The sequence below is a fragment of the Diospyros lotus genome, chromosome 2, assembly GCF_014633365.1.
Source record: "Diospyros lotus cultivar Yz01 chromosome 2, ASM1463336v1, whole genome shotgun sequence".
In the NCBI taxonomy this organism is placed as follows: Eukaryota; Viridiplantae; Streptophyta; class Magnoliopsida; order Ericales; family Ebenaceae; genus Diospyros; species Diospyros lotus.
The window spans coordinates 9,479,854-9,501,639 of NC_068339.1; the positions used below are offsets into that span (position 1 = coordinate 9,479,854).

Below are 21,786 nucleotides of genomic sequence, written 5' to 3' on the forward strand. Positions count from 1 at the left end.
AATGGTTGAGTAAACTCATTGGTTATGACTTCTCAATTGAATTTTGCGTGAGTAAACAAAATGTTGTTGTCAATGCCTTGTCTCGCAAGGATTAGGATGTATGGGTCCTTATGGCCATTTCTATGCCTTAGTCGACTATTTTTTACTCTGTTAGAGACGAAATTCAAGGCACAGTAATGCTAAGGGAATTGTTAACTAAAATCCAACATGAGAACCTTGGCCTACCATGGGAAGTCATAATGGCCTTATTCTCTTCAAGAAATGAGTGTATCTCTATTCAACCTTACTTCTCCAACAGATGGTTGTTTCCACCCTTCATTATCAAACACATGAGGGATAATAGAAAAGCTTTCATTAAGTGCAATCAAACTTTTATTGGCAAAGGATGAAATATCATGTACAAAAGTGTGTTCATATGTCGTTTGTCAATGCAATAAGATCAAGCACCTAAAGCCTGAGGGGTTGTTACAACTTGTTCCCATGCCGCACCAAATCTAGGATGATATCTCCATGGACTTCATGGAAGGCTTACCCAAATCTCAAGGCAAGAACGTCCTTGTTTTTGTAGTGGTGGATTGATTTTCGAAGTATGCTCACTTTTTTCCCTTATCCCACCTTTTTCGACATTGTCGATGGCTCATATTTTTGTAACGATGTGTTCAAACTGCATGGGTTGCCTGATTCTATTGTTAGTGATTGCGATGTTACTTTTACCATTGCCTTTTGGAATGAATTGTTTAAATTGAGTGGCACTACACTCAAATTTAGCTCCACCTACCATCCTCATTCCAATGATCAAATTGAACTAGTTAGTTAGACTATTAAGATGTATTTGCAATGCTTTGTGGGGGATCAGCCTTGGGAATGGTTGTACTGCTATAATGCAGGGTTTTATTTCGCTTTGCAAGCCATACCTTTTGAGATGGTCTATGAGCGAGCTCCTCCCCAAATGCTTTCTTATGATTCGGGTGCAACTCAATTAGAGATTGTGGATTATGGCTTGTGGTAGCAGGATACCATTTTGAAGTCCTTAAGGGATCATTTGTTACAAACTCAGGGCACCACGAAGAACAAACATATCAACACCGCTAGGATTTACAGTTTGTTATAGGGGATTTGGTGTTTTTGAAGTTGCAATCTTCCTATCAGACTCAATAACTTTTCATGTTAGTAAAAAGTTGTCCCCGTGTTTCTATGGCCCTTTTCAGGTGCTTTGACACATTGGCAACGTTGCTTTATCCTTGCTAGAGAACAACAAGGTATACCTTGTGTTTCATGTTTCGTGTCTGAAGCGCTTTCATGGCGGCTTACCTATAGTGTCCCTAGCATTTCTACCATATGGGGAAACATCTCATTTTCATCCGCAAGGTATGTTGGATTCACTCCTACAGAATGGGACCTAGGAATTCTTCATTCATTGGCTTGAATTCCCTCTTACTAAAGCTCTTTGGGAGCAAGAGGAGGTCCTTGAGGCTAATTTTTCCTCCTTTGAATTTGTAGACAAACACATTTCCGAAGCAGGGGGTGATGTTATGGACAATACTACTAGACATCCAATTAACCAAATTTACAAGCATAGAAATAAAATAAAAATGGAATAGGCTTATTTCTACTCCTATCTGGGTTTGAATAAGATTATTTCTATTCTTATTTTGATTAGAAAATTGTTTCCCTATTTTACTCAGTTTCTTATTACTCTTGGGTTCATTACTTCAATTGGATTAGGAATCTTTGTTTCAATTAGCTGCTATTTGATTCCTAATAGAAATCTTTTAGGGTTTGATTATAAATACTCCCTTGTAGTTGATTAGAGAATAATAAGAATTATTTTTCCAACATACCTTATGTGCAAGAGATCAAAGAGTTCTCTCTAACAACCCCTAATTAACTTCAATATAGGTATGCAAAGATGGAAGTCCTTGAAGAGATTAGCTTTTGATTTAGCTAATCGCCCATGGACTCAATCCCTTAACAACGACATTAGTATTTGTGCAAGAACAAGAATAACTTTTTCCTAGAAATTTCAGAGGGGCAATAAGAAAAAATAATGAAGTAATTTGACATAGTGAAAGAGAAGAACAAAGGTAGAGTGAGCAAAATGAATCATTTTCCTCCCCTTTCTCTAGCTTTTTCTCAACATCCAAACGCATTGTAGAACCCCACTAGCCCGTTACACTAAAGCAAAAAGTTTTTGTTGTCTACTGGCAGATCTAGGACAAACTAAACAAGGAGGGACCATTCATTAACGGGACAAATCAAAGCAGTTGATTGTGATCTTGGAGTTGTTATCAAGGACAAATCCTAGGAAATATAGTGTTTATGGAACCACCATACACGAGACAGCAGATGGGTTCATCATCAATGCCATTGCCCATTAACGTAGATAGCAAAGCGAGAAACGTTATTGCCAATTCGGTGTTCCATTTTGGTTAAAAGAGTCCTATGTAAGGTACCCTCGAGATTAATTTGATAATAAAAGATTATAATTTATTTTCTCTATATTCAGGGTTAGAAAAAGTTAAATATACCTTTAAAATTGGTTTAATAGCAACAGGATAGCTTTTTACTTTATAAATAAAGATTAAAAGGAGTCACTTACATTAGTTGAAGGTGATAATAACTTCATGGCCGGGTATCAGATTAGACATATTATTCTACGAGTCTAAAATTATGAATTCTAGACTGTTTTGAACAATTATAGTCTATAAGTACAAGTAAGAAAAATTATGATACTATTAAAAACGGTCCTCAATAAGATATTAAAGTAGTCAAGGTGCGTCCGGAATCAAATTGCAATAGAACCTCTAATAAAGTGATTTTTAAGTCATTTTACACTTTTTTTTTCTTAAAATATAAAAAAGGAGTGGCATCTAATCATAAGCCTGTGAAAAGCAATTTTGGTGGCCTTGCGATAATACGCCCTGAGCCTTTTAAAAGCAACGTTTGATGCCCGAATGATAACATATTTAAATGAGTTGGCTTCCCTTTGAATCTCATGGCTTCTAAAATGACTCAGAAAGGAGGGAGGGAAAAGTTATTCTCATTTTATAAGAACTAAAGCAAGGTTCCTGCTGCATTGTGAGGCCAATCTAAGATTTGCAGATCAACATATGGGCCATTTGGTCACATCACAGGCAAAATTAATTTTCTTTAGATACGTACCTCTTCTTTATTCCCTATACTTCCGACAAAAAATGTCTTAACTTTCTTTTCTTTCAAAAGCCGATGAATAAACCAATCTGTTACACCAATTTGACCCATAAAATGTTCAAACCAACTTAGGTTTATAGTTCACTGCATGAAATTATATGTTTGTCGTCTAAACTAAAGTACAGGAAATAAAAAGTCATTATATATACTCTTCTTTTAAACCCATAACATGTTATATCCAAACCAAATCAAACCAAACAAATTGAATTGAGAGTATTTAATAGCTAAAACTGAACCAAATCTAGCAAAAACAAAAGCTTTGTGTGTGTGTGTGTGTGGGGCCCGGGGGGGGGGGTGAATAAAGAAAATGGAGGATGATGATTAGTGCAAACTTTAACTAAAAAGGGGCCTAACAAGCATTATTTTTAAGAAAATAATTGACAATGATGAAGAGTGGGGAAAGGTGGGTCAAGGGTTTGTTTTGCAACAAACATGTTTGAGTTTGTTAATAAGGCAGTGAGTGGGGGAAATAGAGAGATTCTCACTTGGCTTTCTTTATAATTTAATGATAAATGACGGGTACTGGGTGGCAGATTGGGCCTGCCAAGTGCACAATATCAAAGGCTGATTGAAACCCACATGAGGCAAAAAGAGACATCAGGTGGGCCACTCCAGCTTTCTTGGGGGAAAGCCTTTGCCAATCTCTTTGCAATAATAGAGCCCTTCATTAACAGCTAACAGCTCTTCTGATTTGACTATTCAGTGTCCCCAAACATCAGTCCTTCCCATGGCAAGATAGCTCTCAACAGATGCAAAATCTAGCAAAATATCTTCTCCATGGCCACCCATTGAGTCGGACTCGGATTGGTCACAAATTTGAGTTATGAAAATATTTGTTTTTATAAAATAAATAAATAAGAAGTTGTTCGGTCATGAACTTAAGTTATAGAAACAATTTATTTGCAAATAAAACAAAGACCAGACCATAATAGAGAACCTAGGTTGTATGCTTTGGGAACAAACAATCATTTTTATTGTTTGTCAACTGAGAAAAAAGAAGAGAAAATTACTACTGGGGCAACAGGGAAAAGAAGTTGAAGGCATTGATTTAAAGCATCAAGGATCCAAAGGGTGGTGGGATTGGAAGAGAGACAGAGATGTATCATACTTTTGCTGTTGTTTTGTAGGGTATGGCTTATGGACAGTCAAGTTTCTGTCTGTAGCATCAGAGAATTGATTTGCTGTGTTGGAGAAATCTGCAATAGCCAAGAGCTAACTGTCTCAGTATGTGTCTGCATATGCATGGAATGGGACCTATCAGAGGACAATGGGACCCACCTGCACTAATTGATCAAAGCCAATCAGATGGCTGTGAGGGGCTCTACAATCTACATCTGTCCCCACTGCTGGGAAGGACATTTTGGAGACAAGTCTGATTGAACCAAATTGGCCAATTGGGCTGGACTGCTTTGGTGCAGGGAAATGTACTGCAACAGACCCCAGAAGAAGAAGAAGAAGAAGAAGGGTTGCCACTATTTTATTTCATTTCATAGATTGGTCCAAAGTTTCCAGTGACCTAAGCAAATTAAAGGGTGCTTCAAATTCTCTCTTTGGAGGTGATAAGGGTATGCTTGGATTTGAACCCCAAAAAATCCCCTAAAAAAAGAGAGAGAGAGATAGAAGAAGAAATTATACGAGCTGGAAAGAGCCGGGTTTATCGGATCCTGTCCAGTGTGCAAACCAAAAGAAACTCATGCGAGAGGCCAACAGTTGATGAGATCCAAAGCTTCCTTTTCCTTTTTAATCTCTACTTTATCTTACAAATATTCAATGCCAAACATAACCTCAACTAGTTCTTTTTTGAACATCAAAATAGGAAAGAAGCTCAAGACTAGTCTCAAACCAAGAGAAAAAGCAATAGAAAAATCAAAAGAATATTTCTTTTTAGCTCATTCAATACATCTAAAAATGTCACCATCTCTCTCTATCATCCCACCCCACTCCCCCTTTCCCTCCCAATTCACTTTGATTTTACTTCTCTCTCACTCCAGACGAATATGAGATCAAAGTGTAAGAGAAAGAGATATCTTCCCATTAAAGATTCTTAATTAAAATGTACTTGCACCAACAACTCTCATACCTTCCTGCACTGGTAATGTTGAAGGAGCCTGTTGGCTTCTCTGAGACCACTGAAAAAGGCTCCATGAGTAGTTGAATAATGGGTTCTGTGTGTTGCTTCCCCTGCAAACAGAATTTGAAGTGGAGGAGAAGCATTTGAACCATAATTCTCATCTTTGGGCAATGGCATGGCCATGGTGTCTAAATCATCCCCACCCGATCCCACTGCGACGAAGCTATAGGATCCCAAGAAGAGTGGATCAGTGCCCCATTTGCTCTTCAAAACCTTGCTGAACTTTACTGAATTAGTAGGACTCACTTTCCCGTTGCATACTTCTCCATGAGAAACAGGACCACTCACTTTGTGCTGTGAATTTGGCAAAAAGTTAGAGATTGTTGCTGAAACCCCACTAATGATCTCCTCATCCTCAAGAGACTCGAGCTCAAGGGCCTCTTCCCCTGCAAACCAAGACAGTAGAACACGAGACTTGCCATAGATTGGGAACAGAGAAGCTGTCCTCCTCATCCACCTCGGAACTTTTGGCTGCCTCAATTGGGAATCTGACCGGTGGAAAGCCATTTGCAAGAATGGGAACTTGCTGGAATTGCCTAATTCACTACCAGAGGATGGACTCAATTGCAGAAACAACTTGTTAACAACACCATAACCAAGCCTTGAAATTGCCTCAGACTTGAAGCTTGGGAGTGGAGGATCAAACATACCTGAACCTTCTTGAATTCCAGCTTTGAGAACCCCCAGTGAAACTGTGACAATGACATGATCGGCCAGCATCACTGATCCATCAGAGAAGTGCAGCCTCACAGGCCTACTGTCATGGCCATTTTCCATCTCTAGCAAGTGATGATTCTCCAGCTGCCATTCAATTTTCGTGACCTTTCTGCCTAACTGGATTGAACCAGCGGGCAAAACAGAAGCTATGTACTCAATTATGCTCATATAACCTTTAGCAATGGTTACCTCTTCACCTGGAAACATACGATACTCGCTCTCTGCATTGTAATCAAGTGTTAGCAGGTCGCCAGCTGATGTGTATGTCCTCTGAGTGTTCTCATGGATTGCGAAAATGGCTTCTTCAAGCAACTTTCGGCTCCAATTGCCACACCCTTCGAGCTCCTCATGGCCTTCAATTGATTCCCAGTAGGCCTCAAGGCCTTGTCGAAGAAAAGAACCAACACTGAGCTTTGCAGAGGCACCACCATTTTGTGTACTGATATTGAAAGCTTTGGCAGCTAGCTTACAATACTCAATCTCTTCACTGCTTAACACTTCATCACCACTTGCCCTTCCTTGAGCAAAATCCATCAGTTTATTGAAAAAACTAGATAGAGACTTGACAAGAGATGGATTGACCTCATACCCACCTTCAGCAATAGTCACTGGCTCGTCCGAGAAGCCATCCATGTACTCCCATGGCTGCTCAGACTCCAGTGAATGGATCTCCTGAGCAATTTTGTGAATTGGGCTGCCTCCGATCCCATGGATCCAAGTAGCCCCCATCTCAATCCTGTCACCACCAAACTCCGAAGTATTGATCCTCCCACCAATCCTATTCCCACCTTCCACCAGGCAAAGCTCAAACAGTTCCTTGGAGCCTGGTGACACGTAGAGCTTGTTTGCAGCTGTGAGGCCAGCCATTCCTGCCCCAATAATCACAATTCTTGGCTTCTTGGCCACCATTCTTGCAAGAACTTGTCACTTCTTCAGCAGCACAAATAGCACAAGCAAAGAGAAAGAGGCAGCAGCTGAGACTAGATAAGTGAATAAAAAAAAAAAAGAACTGTGAGGTGAGGAATGAGTTACTGAAGAGGTATATATAAGGAGTGTCTGGTGCTTTGCTTGAGGGAGTTCATTTGTGTGTGTGTGTGTGTGTGTGTGTGTTGCTTTCTTTCTTTCTTTCTTTACATAATTTATTACTCTAATAAAGACACAGCTCTCCTTTTATTGAAACTCTCCACTAGGTTGTTTTTCCCCAGTTTTCTCTCTCACGAAAGCCACAATCAATATCCGGTCTTTCTCAGCACTCTAGCCCTCTAGCTCTCTTGGCATATACATTCATCTAGGTGGAAGTCTACTAGTGAAATCATTTAGCAATGAAGGGTAGAGTATATATGTTGATACCAAGACCAAAATTGGTTGACAATGCCTTTCACCAACCTTCACATGAGATCCAGTTAATGACAACCTACCAACTCAAAACACTTGAATGTTTCTGACTGGCCTGTCAATAATGGTTTCAACCAGCTAATTACACTCATCTAAACACTTGTAGTGAATGGACATATTGCTTATGTTTCTGCCACCTAGTCAAATACTAACTTGCGGTGGAAACAAGCTATATGTAAAGTGGTAGTGTTATGTGGTAATTCCTCTTTATTCTCTGTCCTTGGAATGGAACCTCTCTAGATGCACTCTCTTCCCTCCTCCTCCTTTCCCTGTTTTTTATTTTTTTGTGTCATGTTTATCATATACATTGTTAAGTGCAACATCTGAATTCAAAGATTTTTGGATGAGAATATGTAAGCAATCTGAGTTTCTTCTTTCCTTTCCCCCTTTTCTGTTTTCTAATTCCTAGAAGAGCATCCACTAGTATTAAGATAATTGCATTGTATAAAACACTCATCTCTTTAGTAAAGTTAACGAACAAAACGGTCTCAATCTCAACAACATCTGCATTAACCATTCTTTTGGGGCAGTAACACTCAAAAGCCTTGAAAAGTCAAGGTTAATGGGTGCTACTAAATTCACATGGGAATCAACAATTTATTGAGGGTTACTTATTCAGAAGGAAAAAAGAAAATTAGAATTCACTTCAAACACTTGAAAAAATAAAATTCGAAGTTTGGTGTATAGATTATTTTCCAGCTATACAGCATCTTTTTGAAGCAATCAAAAAGATCAAACTTCAACGGGCAATTTTGGAACACTCAGTTTCATGCAAGGGAATCTTGAAAGTGCCCAAATTGCTTCTCTTTTTTTTTTTCATATGCCTTCGTTTATAGTCCTCGAAAATTTTCCAAGTTTTTTGATAATCATCTCACTTCTACCTCTAATATTATAAGCCTTGAACTAATTGACCTTCAAAAATTCTTTTTAGTCAAAGAGTTTGAAGGGTTTTCAGTGTATTATCAACAAATAATATTTACTGTTCATAATACCAAGTACAGCAATATATATTTGTTAATCAAGCTCTTAGACAACGACACATAGAATTAATTACTTGATTACACTGTTCGAAGCAGCCTCTATATATATCTTCTTAAAAGGCAGTGCAGATATGTCAGTATCGTGGCTGGATTAAATATAAAAAAGGCATAAGATTAGATGTTTCAAAGGTGACTCAAAAGGTTAATTAGATTTTTCCTTTTATCATAATTATGATTATTTCCACATAACCCTTAATTAACACTGACCGGTTCCCTTAAAGTTTACTTATCTTTTCCAAATTAAACAGTGCTAAGACTCGAATAACGACGATTCTGTGATACCCATTATGTTTCACAACACTAAAATCTTATTACCCTTCCCTAATGTACCATTTCTCCTTCATTAAACCTTAAATATTTATCTCATAACATCACTTAATGAGCTCAATATGTCAACACTTACAACTTCTTACAGCAGCTCTTCAGAGAATACAAGCAAAAATTAAGCAATTAATTAATAAGCATGCTAATATTCACCCAAAATAAATAAATCGACAAACAATCAAGGCAATTGAAGATGGTTGATTGAGTATCTTTATTATGAGCGATCATCCCAAGGGTTAATTTGAAAGTTGAGAAACAAGATTTAAGGGCAGTACTTAAATGCTAATATGATTTTTAATTTATTGCTCCCATCCTACATAAAAACATTGATTTGCATAGATTATAAGGCCTAGGTTGATCCATCATTAATCGATGCTTAATCAAGAAAAGTCAAATCCTTGAGTTTCTACCACTACCATATCCTTTCTGGCGAGCATTACTCTGCCTCTTTCAACAAGTTCACTTCTTTCAAAGACAGTACACATTGCATTGAAGCTTAGATTTAAAGGGCATCCTTAGGATCTCGTGCACTTCGCAAAACAACAAATGAAGTTCTCAGACCAAGACAATCTTGAGCCAATAAAGTTCTCCCTCTTTGCTTTTAACTGCTATTACTCGATAAATTACGTTTTACTTGTTCGAGTTTAGAAATAAGGTTTTTTATAACAAAATTAGAGTGATATTTATTAAAAATATATTATACCTAAAAGACATTTAAAATGATTAGGGCATATGAGACAAAAACTGATAAATGCAGATGTGGTCAATAGAATGCAAGAAATTTATTATGGCAAAGAAATTCTCTCTTCAATTTAATTCGTTAATTTATTTATGAAGATCGACAAATGACAGATGTACGAGAGCAAGCCATTAGGTCAAGTACAAATATAACTCTTTTCCAATCCTCGTAAAGAGCAAATAGCTAGTGTATAGAGAAACCATTTTTAATAAATATAAGAAAATGTATATATTGTTATTTAGAATTGATATGTACGTGAATCAAGGTCCGATCTCTTAATGTTATGTGCCCTTATATTATATTTGGATGATATCTAACGAGTTTATTTTAACGTATTAATTATATTTTTATATAAATCAATAAAATATAAAAAAAAATTCGTTCATATTTTTTCCAATCAATTATATGAATAAGTTTCTAAATTTTCTGTGTGATAATCTTGTTCTCAAAGTGTTAAAGACTGTGTGATAGGATTATCCACTCAATGAATACACATTGGCCCAATCATGAAACGAGCAAAAAAACAAAATCAAAAGTTAAAAATAAAATATAAGACTAAAGTCTCACGTGAAAAGGTATTTAACGTTAATCATAATAATCAACCAAATATTACAGACTAAACCAAGTATAATCTTAATAAGTAGAAAAAAAAAAAAAACCATATTGGAAAGGTATTTATGTATTATGAACATTTTGTGTTTGTATGTAAATTATATTAGTATTTGACTGTAAGTTAAAAGAAAAATTTTGCTAGAAAACCAAAATATTTATTTTTTTATAGAGCAAGGAATTGAAAAGTAAAGCACTAAAACATATAGAATTGAAACTTGACAAAAATGAGAGTTTGCAACCAATTTATAATGATTTATATTAAAAATATTTAAGATAAAACTAAAATACTTTTTGTTCATGCAAGAAAAATATTAATTAATAAATACCTTTAGTAAGAGAAATGGAAGAATAGATAAAATCTTTTGGGGAAAAAATGTAGAGAAAACCTAAAAAATCTTAATAAGAAACTCGTAATATTATGATATACATTATAATAGTCCTATAAAATATATTACATTTATAAAGTACATTATGGAGTCAATATTGATTTAGTGTAGCCACCTAATATATATTAGGTATATTAAAGTAGTTTGATAATGTAATTTCTACAAGCTTATTACAAGGGCAATTAAAATTATTATTGAAATAATAAATATTGTTGTAAGGATATGAAAGTCAAGGAGATAGTTATGGATTATAATAGATATAAGTGTAATTACAAACTCTGCCCAATAGAGTATGTATTTTAGTTTTATTTTAAACACATATAATTAGTATAAATATAGAATTTGGACCATGCTACTTGTAGACTGAAACCTACACCTTGGGCTACACCCAAGCGCACAAATGATCAAAATGCCCTCACAAAAATTATAAATTTGTTTTTCTTGCCCTTGGCTGCCTCCTCTCTTTTCTCTCTCCCTTTCTTCCTACGATTGCCCGATGCAATCGCTGGTCGTCGCCTTCGTCTCGTGCCAACCACTGCGTTGTCTCTCCTCACCCTGACCATCGAGGAGAGAGGGGATCTACTATACGATCTACGTGAGGAAAATCGAGAGGGCAATTAGGCGACGCAACAATCGACACTAGGCAAGGCAATTCAGCGGTTGACGCAGGGCGACGAGAGAAAGGTGGTGACCAATGATTGCAACAGGCCGCCATGGGAAGAAGGGGAGAGAGGCAAAGGGATTGATCAATAAAGATTTTTTGTTCTTATTTTAAGATCGTGATTAGGTTTGCATATATTTGATAAAAAAAAATAATATTCTCCTTTGAGAATAACTATAAAAAATAGAGCAAATTAGTCCTAATTATATATTCTTTGGGACGGAGTAGGAAAAAAAGAAGAGATTATCAAACGAGAAAAAAGATCCAATGACTTAGAAAGAATTGAATGAGATGCCGTGTGGGATGAAAATCTCATCTACAATTTTATAGAGTTTTGGTCTTTTGTTCAAATGTTGTTTTGACATAAATTTTTTAGTTCTTTAAAAGAAACAATATGAGAAAGTTCAATTATCCAAAATAAATTTGTACCTAGCTAGCTAGATTGGCAGAATTATCAACATCAGTCTTAGTCAAAACCAAATGGCAATATCGAGTTGCCAACTATATATGGCATACGAAGTTGCTCGAGACCATTGGCATTCGATGGGGTGTCACTCAAATCATATATATGTTCAAGTGCATGGACGGACCCATATTCGATTCCATTACCCACCTAATGACACTACCAAAAAGCAGATTAAAAAAGTTACCTTAAAAGTTGTTTAACGTTATCGAAAGGATAATCGCTTGATTTTGACATAATCTAACCAAAACCAGCTTGCTAGCTACGTGATCCCATTTTTTTTCCTTCACAATACCAAAACAAAATGTACTAGAGAGATTATCTTTAGCCATGCATGCATTGCCCGAATCCAAATACTAGCTAGCTAGGATGATACAAATTAGTTTAGAATAAATCAATTTATTTAAATACAAACCAAGTAAGATGCATGGCTACCTTTGATCAAACATTAATTTTAATTATTTTACATTAATTATAATCAAAGTCTAAGTACTTTTACCGATTAAGTAATTCCTTTCTCTTCTTTTTTTTTTTTATATTATCCATACGATAGGACATGAATTTGGATGGTAGAATTGGATGATATTCAATGGATGGGCACCCAAATATTGACCACATCATTAGCATAACATGGAACTGATAATGATGATTCGATTGATGGGGATGAGAAGAGCACATTGAACAAATTATGTGAAGTAGTTTATAAATTACATTTATTAAACAAATATGTATCTAAGTGTTAGGCCCATTTTATATATAGATGTAATGTTTAGAATTTAGAGTTTACCTCCATGATCTAGTTCATTGACTATTTAATAAATTTGATTCGTTAGATCTTAATTTATAGTTAAAAATTCATTTTAATTATAGAAAAAATATGAATGAAAATGCATGCCCCATGTCCAAGTTGAAGAACAAATATAAGGCTTATATCAGACATATTTTTATTTTGTGTAACATAAAATAGATTTTTTTTTTTTTTTTAACGCGCCATCACGAGCATCCTTTACTGTTTGGTCTCACGATATCAGCAGGAAATGTAAATCAGAGGACTCAATGGCTAATTCGATCTCTAACCCCGTCGCAAACATGAGAGCGACAAACGATTTTCAACTTTCATAATCGTTCTAATTGCTGAGCTTCTCCCCCTACCAAAGTTTGAATACTAAACCTGAAAGCGCAAAAAGTAACACCCCATAATGTACTTTCTTTGCCGGCGCAACTATGCCTTGGGGGTAAAAAAAAAAATTGGATCTATTATTATGGGTACTTATGTTGCACGGAAACAGAAAACATTTTCGATAAGAAACGGATATTTTTTAAAAAAAATAAGCATAAATAGAATTTAAAATAAGAATAAAAATATTTCAAAAATAGAGAAACAACTCCTATGAAATGTTTCCGTGCAACATAAATGGGCACGTACTTAGGTCCAAGCAACTTCTCTAAATCAATTGTTAGTTGCTAGTTATAAAATAAAATTTACTCGTGTTAAACAACTGAAAGATTAACATTTAATAATAATATTCTAACTTAAAAGAATAGTAAAATTACTCAATTGACATATGTGTGTGTGCAAATTTTGGTGCCTAGATTTGTACAAAAACTATTATAAAGGAGTTCCAAAATACATTTTTCTATTTTCATTTCTATTTTGAAGTTTTAAGACTATAAACTACATTTTTTTTTTGTTAGCAAATAATTGTTAACTCTTTATAAAGTTTTATAATGTTCCTCGTCTCTTTTAAAATAAAACAAACAAGGAAAGAAGTACAATAGTGATGCCCTGTTGGTAACCACCACCATCGAACACATTGAACCCATTTATGGGTTTAAATGTTTGAAAAAATTAAAATGGATCATTTTGAATTTGTTCCAACTCAAACCCTTTTGTGAATTGAACCCATTTGAACCAATAACCCATTTTTAGATTGAACCCATTCAAATCATATTCAAATTGAACTCATTTCGTGTTTGATTCAAACTTGATTCCTACCCATTTTCTTCTGTTAGATCGAATCATAAAAAGTTTGAAGGATTGAATTATTTAGTTTCTTTCATATTTGAATAAAAGAAAGAGATAAGAGACTTATGTTGAAACTACAGTCATGTTATGGGTATTTCTCGCACTATTTTTTATGGGTTGGCAGGCCGTCCCAATCACCTGAACCCCAATAGGCTAAACATGGCCACGGTTCATGAACCGCCGGTTCCGGTTCATGAACCGCCGGTTCCGGTTCAAGAAATCTTTGAACCTGAACCGAACCGCCCAAGGGCTGTTTGGGACGGTTCGGTTCCGGTTCCGGTTCGTGCCGGTTCGGTCAACGGTTTGGACCGGTTCGGTCAACGGTTTGAGCCGGTTCGGTCAACGGTTCCGGTTCCGGTTTAAACCGAATTTTTTTAATTTTTTTTAAATATTGTTGTATTCAATTTTGGTCCTTGTTCCATTGTTCGGTTCGGTTTGGTTTCGATTTTTAATTGTTAAATGTAATTGTAAATATAAATATTCTCAACCATATTTTTAATAAAAAAACACTACTAAAAATTGAAGAAATATAAGTAATAATTTCATTAAAAATAATTAAAACAACTAAACAAGTATGTAATACAAGTAATTAATTTTTACAAATGTGAAAAATAAAAAATAAAAAATAGAATTAGACTTAATTTCATTAAAAAATAATTACAACAAAAATGTAATACAAGTAATTAATTTTTACAAATGTGAAAAAAAATAAAATATGGACTTGGATCCTACGCATCTTCATTGGAGTCGGAAGTCGCCGTTGTTAAACCATCATTAACCCATTCGTCAGATGATGATGAATGTCCATAGAGAGTGAAACCCACGGAATGAGGAATGGCTCTAGCATGGAATAATACTACAGGTGATGCCTATCAGTGACGGGTTTAATGCTAGGGACCACTGAATGCAGGTGGGAGGTGGCCACTAGGTTAGCTCATGTTGAGAGACCGTGACCCTCTATATGGAATAACCAGTCTGTTGTAGAGACGATTAAATGCCGAAGAGCTAGAGTGAACTGTAGGTTTGTCTGGACTAAGCTTAATTTTCGTGGGGATTGTAGTGTCATGGTAGTGCCACTAGCATGGCGCGGCGGTTCAGAAGTTTGTGTAGCTTGACTTAGGATGTAAATTTCCAATCTTCGAATGAGATGACAATTAAGATTCGATATCATTTACCTCGATGTGATTAATTATTAAAAATTGTAAGAGGTTGAGATAATTTGTTTGTAATTGATATGCTATTGAGGGAAGGACAAAGAAATGAAATGTTAAAGTACTCAAAACATAACATTCATTCCATATGTTCAAATATAATACAAGAGATCAAGTCGTACAGTCAAAAAAAAAAAAAGAGGGGGGCAAACCATAAAAACTGATAATGTGCCAATGCTCAAGGACGTCGGCGGTGGCCAAAGATGACTGGACCTAGCTTATCAAGGTCATCCGAGAGTGGCATCTGGCTGCTGCTCGTTTCGCCAGGGTAAGGTAGAGTAGCCTCTGGGATGGTGGGAGGACTAGAGCTCCAGTTGAAATTTGGATCAAATGGAGGAACAAGTAGGGGATGCGAAGAATAATATGCGAATAGTGAATCTTGCAAATAAGCTCGATAAGCTTGCAGCTCACTAACCTGTTGCTGAAGAGCAAGAATGTGAGATACACACCCATAAACAGGATCCTGAAACCGAGCTTGAGCTTCAAAGAGAAGTGTATCGGAAGCCCAAAATCGATCATTTACCGAAAGCGGAGTCAAGAGGTTGACGACATTTCTGATAGTATAAACTTCACGAACGGTAGCAAAATGAGCAGTACCACCCTCACAACGAAAATAAGGAGCAAAAATGCACTGTGGATGACATCCTCTATTTAATACTACACAGGCACCACATCGAGACCGGGGGTTCATTGTGTTGTGCCTTGGCATGATAGATATGGATTTGGTTAGATCTAAGCAAATCAGATATGTGTTAGATCTAATTGAATGGATCAAATCAGATATGGGTTAGATCTAATCTGATAAGTCAAATTAGATAGGGGTCAGATCTAATGGATCAAACCTGAAGCGAGTCGGATCGGGTCGGGTCAGGCTGAGTCGGATCCGGTTGGGTCGGGCTGAGTTAGATCGGGTCGGGTCGTGCCGAGTCGGGTCAGGTCGTGTCGAGTCGGGTCGGGTCAGACCGATTGGGTCGAATCGACCCCAATATGGCAGCAGTTGCAGAGGCGACGAGGGTCGCTGTGGCGGCTGAGGGAAGCCGAGCAAGGGCCGACGGCTATGCGAGGGAGTAAGCAGCGGTGACTACGTGACCGGATCTAGCCAAGGTGTCGGCCGATTGTGCCGGCAGTGATGGCTGAGAGGAGCTGGTGATCAGTGACTAGGCGTGAGGAAGCCAAGCGATGGCTTGCGGCTGATGGCGATGCAACGCTGGGGTGGTTGCCGAGCCGGCGATGGCGGCCGTCGGAGGTGGTGGCGAGGCTCGCGGTCGGTTGCTGATTGGCCGATTTGTGAGTTGCAGAGAAAATGAAGAGGAAGAAGAAGATGGTGATCGGCAGCTAGGGCATGAGGAAGTCACGTGGTGGCTTGCGGCTGCTGGTTACGCAGGTGCTGCGATGGCTATGGTGGAGACGGCCGATGGAGGCGGTGCACGGTGGCTGTTGCCCTAATTGTGCGTTGTAGAAGAGGAAAGAAGAAGGAAGAAGGAAGAAGAAGGGAATTCGGGAGAAGAATGAGAAGGAAGGAGAAATAAAATATATATATATATATAATAATAATATATATGTAAAAAATATATATATAAATATATATATATAATATATATACCAGAAAATCCTTAAAATATATATATATATGAAAAAAAAAATCCCTAGAAAATAGGAAATGGCAGTTCCGGTTCCGGTTCCGCGGAACCTTGAACCGGAACCGGACTGAATTTCGCCGGTTCAGTCCGGTTCCGGTTCGGCCAGTTCCGGATCCGGTTCCGGCCGGTCCGGTTCCGGTTCGAACCGCCGATCCGGTTCAATTTTGGCCATGTCTACAATAGACCCAAACTCATCAGAATAAAGTCACACGTCGCTGAAACCCGAGCTCAGATCTCAAAACCAAGCGAGCTCCAGCAAGACTTGCAACGAGCTCTCAGCGATATCCCCAATGAGCTTCTAGCCCGCTAGCCTAATCGTTCAATTTGCCAGTCAAACTATTCAGTTTGTATAATAACAAGATTGTTGAATAACCGGAGGCAGTGACCTACTTACTTTATGAGGCAAACCAGATCCCTAATAAGAGTTCACTACTGATTTTATGGAGATGATAAGGACATATTATCTCCCATGATATCATAATCTTTACACTTTTGTATTTTATGCAATTGTAAGCACCCATCACTATAAATAGGGGTCAGAAATACTATTGTAGAGAGGATCACAATAATGATATACTGTTATTTTGCCAGAATACTTAGAGAACAGTCGTAAAATAGGCATCGTTCTGACCGAACCACGTAAAAATCTCCTATATCCGTTCTATTACGTTCCTTTTTCTTGCATTTGGGCTTATTTTCTCATTGCGGGCCTATGAATCACGGTCGGCTAATTCTAAAAGTCGACAAGTCATAATGTCATTTTTGCTAAACGATCATTGCCATCTTATTTCCTGCAGTATACTATTATCCATCTTCACATTAGTATAAATAAAGTGATGGAGAAGGATGTATGAGAGAAAGAGACAAATACTAGTGATGTGAAGAAATTCATGGTTGATGAACCTACATTGATGGGTTTGGATTAGGCACCCATTTCAATTTATGTATGTACGGTGAGAGTGAGAGTGAGAGAAACAGAATTTTTATAACAATAATCCATATAGTAAATAAGAGAAAATAGAATATAATATAAAATACGAACATCGAAAGAATGAATATAAGCGACAAGGGAAAGGGAGAGAGAGAAAATAGTATAAACCTATGGGTAAATTAATAATTATTATATTTTATAACACGTAGGGATGTTGGTGCTATTTTTTAAAAAATAAGATTAAATAATGTAATTTAAAGAGTATTTAATCAAAATATACGCTTGATATTCATATATAAAGCAGGGAAATTATTATTTTTTTTATCTTGTAATTAAAAATATGTCTTACTTCAACATAGTTTTTAATATTGATCAAAGTTCAAAAACCAAATTAATTTTAAAAAATATACACCATCCATCCATGGAATGGAAAACAAAATCCTTTAGTGATGTGATGGGAGAAAATGCACCAAGACAAGAAGAGCCAAAGCCCGGAAGATGTGACATGACATGCAGAGCCCTAAAATTATTGGACTTTTGGCATCACCTTCATCATTATCTTCTCCTTTTTTTTTATTACATTTCCCTTTCCTTTTTACCTCCACTCAACCTCATAATTATTGTGTCATTTCCTCAGCCAAACCATCCAATCCATTCCATCATGTTGTAGTTGGGCCTAGCTTGTTTGGACTAGCCCAACCCCATTAAATCTAAGTGGGCCTAGCCTTACCCAAGCCCAATATACAAAATATCATGAGCTGAGTTTATTATTTTGTAGATTATTATATTGGATCAATTTTTCCCAAACCCCTCTTCCGAAAATATATGATCCATTTTGGACACATGAGAGAGAGAGAGAGAGAGAGAGTACCAAAAAAGCAAAAATTACTAAAACGTACGAAAGAAGTATTCGCTTTCGAACATGTCTTTTTCTTTTCTTTCCTTTCCTTTTTCTTTTTACATATATATTCACTGAATAGAACCTTCGCTTCTTCTACACAAAACCAACCAACCCAACCCCCCATTAAAACCCTAAAAACCCTAATCCCATTTCTTTTCCTTTTTCTTTTTTCCTTTTCTTTTCTGCAATGTCTACTGGAACAGCTCTTCGCCCAGAAACCTCCTCAGCATTTCATCGTCAAAATCGGAGGCGTTCGCTCCACTACCCCCCTCCACGCCCCCGCCGCAGGCAATGCGGGTCCCGCCGACGTCAATGCTGGCCATGACGGACGACTCCCAGTCCGAGAACGACGACCCGCACGACTCCTCGTTGCCGTTGATGGTAATATAAGACGACCCGAAGATCAAAGGCCACGAGTAGGGGTCTTCGATGAACCTCACTGCCAGCGGCGGTGGCGCCCCCTCCGCCTCCGCCTCCAGAAGTTTCGAAAGTTCGTCGTCCTCAATGTCCAGCAGCAACCATGCCGCCATTTCCCCGTCGCTCTCGTCAACCGACGCCGCAGGCGACCGGCCGCGTTTCGCCGCATCGTCCTCGGCATTTTCCCGTTCGGGTCTCTTCCTATTTTCCGCCATGACAGAGGGAGAGAGAGAGAGAGGTGCGGGCGGAGGGGGAATAAAGCGAAGTACGATTTCGGTTGCAGCGAGAGGGGTGTGTGTAATATAGAGCGAGAGAGAGTGAGAGACAAACGGCGTGAGGAAAGCGGTGGGACGTGGCAGGAAACAGATGGAGGAGTGACGTGGCGGCGCAGATGTGGGTGTGGCTGCAGAGGCGGGAATTTTGATAGGAAAGTGGGAAGTGGATTGACTCAGAAGCCTTTTGTCGGCTACCCCAAAGGCCAAAATATAATAAATCTTTTTTTTTTAATTCATGATTACACGTTTTAAGTTAGGATTAGGATGACTAGGAAAAACCAATGGGACTGCATATATTTTTATTCTTATTTATTATTTTTAAATAATATATTTAAGTCACTTCAAAAGAAATAATAATAAACGCATATAACATTTGCAATTATATAAATTTTTAAGAATAACTGAATTTATATCTAAATAGAAAAATGTTATTGGTACATTATGGTGTATATCTTGTAGGGGTGTGCGTGGTGCGATTTGACCGGTTTAAATCATTTTCAGCACGCCAAATCGCTAGTGAGGTTTTTCGAACAAATCAAACCGTGGTCTGATTTTGGTGTGGTCAAATCGTACTGCATTTGCGGTCTAATTTGGTATAATTTATCGCGTTTTAAAAATTTAGTACAAGTGAGTCTTAAAATCACTAAAAATGCTACTTAAAAATAGTAAATAAAGATTACCAGTGATTACTATCAGATTGTCAGTGACATAATATCAAATAATGCATGTCATCATACAATAAATATGCAATATACAATTATTTCCATATATATATATACATGTTATTGAATAATGTATTGTCCAAATCAATTATTTTTAAAATAATTATTTTTTTTATTATTTTCTAGGCAGTTCGGTTTAAAATCGAACCGCCTATTGTTCAAATCGCGCGGATTTGGACAACTTTCAAACCATTTCTAATTGCCAAAAAAAAAATCAATCGGTTTGGTTTGGTCTGGCCGATTTTTGCGGTGCATCAATTTTTTTGAACACCCCCAATATTTTGAACTACATAATGATATTCTAATATCTAAAATGTCCTCACCCAATATGTTATGTTAAGACGAAAGATATTTATGTCATTTATATGTATTATGTAATTCAAAATATATATAAATGATATACAAGTAACATGACTCATTTAAATAACGTATAACATAATAATCAAAATATATATGCAATAATATTATTTATTAGTAATAAATACTAATTTTGTATGGGGTCCAAATCACCTTCCCCTACGCCAAACGAAAGTACAAGTTAAAATGTAAATATACAAAAATATTCAATGTAATTGTATTATTATTATTATTATTATTGTGCCACGTATTCATATTGTAAATACATAATTATTGGACAAGATCATTGCGATCAATAATACATGGTGGGGTACTAGTATTATTGATAATTGACATTATATTTATATGACAATTATATTAAATACTTTCTTTAATAAATGATGATTAATTAATAAAGATAAAATTAATTTCAATTTTAATTTTAAAAGTTGTATTTGACTACATAAAAAAAGGTAATGGGTAAAAATGAATGAGAATCTAGAATTTATATTGGTGACCTCACATAATAATAAAATAAATTTTTAATATGTACTCTTATTATTATTTATATTTTGCCACCGTGTATTTTAAATAAATGGCAACATGTAATTGTTAAGTTATAATGGTTACGTTGATATTTACTTGCTGGTTGGAAAGATTGGTAAGAAAATTTTCTATTATTTCGGGTAAATTGCAAGCTGGTTGAACTGATGCTGATAGGTACAATGAATAATAGTGACACGTGGTCAAGTCCCCGCTGATTTTGAATAATGACAACGGGGCAGGTGCAGGTCACGGACAACGTGGTGTGAGACGATGACATTAAAATTTTATATGCTCCCATCTTTTTTGCTTTTTATACTTACATTAAAAAAATATTTTAAAAAAATTAATTTTACCTTTATTTACAACCACCCATCATCGCACCTTATTTATAGCCACCATGATCACCGACAGCCCAAGCTCCCACCAATGACCGTGACAAATGCGATTACCATCAACTCTCGTCTCTTACTTATCATCACACCTGAACTCCGGAATACATCTTGAAGGAAGAAAATGAGTGTAATGATAGATAGGAGATGAGAGTTTATGGTGATTGTTGGCGATGATCGATCACTATAAATAAGGGTAAAATTATGTTTTTTAAATATTTTTTAATGAGTGTAAAGTGTAAAAAATGTGAGTGGATATAAAATTTTGCACCACCCCGCACCCTCTAAATGAGTAGATGGTGGGGGGAAGAACAATACAGATTTTTCTGAGGAGGACCAGCTCAGAGCCAGAGAAATGTCCAATAAAGCTCTTCTATATATATATATATATATATATATATTACTCTAAAAAAAGAAATTTGATAGCGATTGCATGCGACAGATGCAAGGATTCAAGCATTTTTAATTTAATTTAATTTATACCTGGGAGGGCCTGCCTGCAACGTGTAGGCTAAGTAAGATATTAAGATGACAATTGCTTTTATTGCGCATGATTCCAAATTATCTTTATCTAGTTTTATTTATTTCCTTCCTTTTTTGACATTATTATTATTATTATTGATGTTTAGCAATGATTTTATTTTTTCTTAATTTTAAAAATATTCAAGACCTTATCAATCCCACACTCGTAAAATAATAAGTTTTCTTTGTAAT

The 21,786-nt window shown here is 36.5% G+C and overlaps 3 protein-coding genes across 3 annotated transcripts; all 3 read right to left on the reverse strand.

Annotated features, from left to right (window-relative positions):
- Positions 1-4,877: 4,877 nt before the first annotated feature.
- LOC127795539 (probable polyamine oxidase 5) lies at positions 4,878-7,226 on the reverse strand. Its single transcript, XM_052327294.1, has one exon. It carries the CDS (start codon positions 6,965-6,967, stop codon positions 5,285-5,287), a length of 1,683 nt encoding a protein of 560 aa, XP_052183254.1. The 5' UTR covers positions 6,968-7,226; the 3' UTR covers positions 4,878-5,284.
- Positions 7,227-15,093: 7,867 nt separating this feature from the next.
- On the reverse strand, positions 15,094-15,606 carry LOC127794620 (LOB domain-containing protein 18-like). The gene has a single exon (XM_052325868.1). The coding sequence runs from the start codon at positions 15,604-15,606 to the stop codon at positions 15,094-15,096; it is 513 nt and encodes a 170-aa protein (XP_052181828.1).
- Positions 15,607-18,395: 2,789 nt separating this feature from the next.
- Positions 18,396-19,098, reverse strand: LOC127795543 (uncharacterized). Its single transcript, XM_052327302.1, has one exon. The coding sequence runs from the start codon at positions 19,017-19,019 to the stop codon at positions 18,579-18,581; it is 441 nt and encodes a 146-aa protein (XP_052183262.1). The 5' UTR covers positions 19,020-19,098; the 3' UTR covers positions 18,396-18,578.
- Positions 19,099-21,786: the final 2,688 nt, after the last annotated feature.

Bases quoted from the DNA above. Each gene is read 5' to 3' on its own strand.
- LOC127795539 (XM_052327294.1), bottom strand. From the start codon at position 6,967: ATGGTGGCCAAGAAGCCAAGAATTGTGATTATTGGGGCAGGAATGGCT.
- LOC127794620 (XM_052325868.1), bottom strand. From the start codon at position 15,606: ATGAACCCCCGGTCTCGATGTGGTGCCTGTGTAGTATTAAATAGAGGA.
- LOC127795543 (XM_052327302.1), bottom strand. From the start codon at position 19,019: ATGGCGGAAAATAGGAAGAGACCCGAACGGGAAAATGCCGAGGACGAT.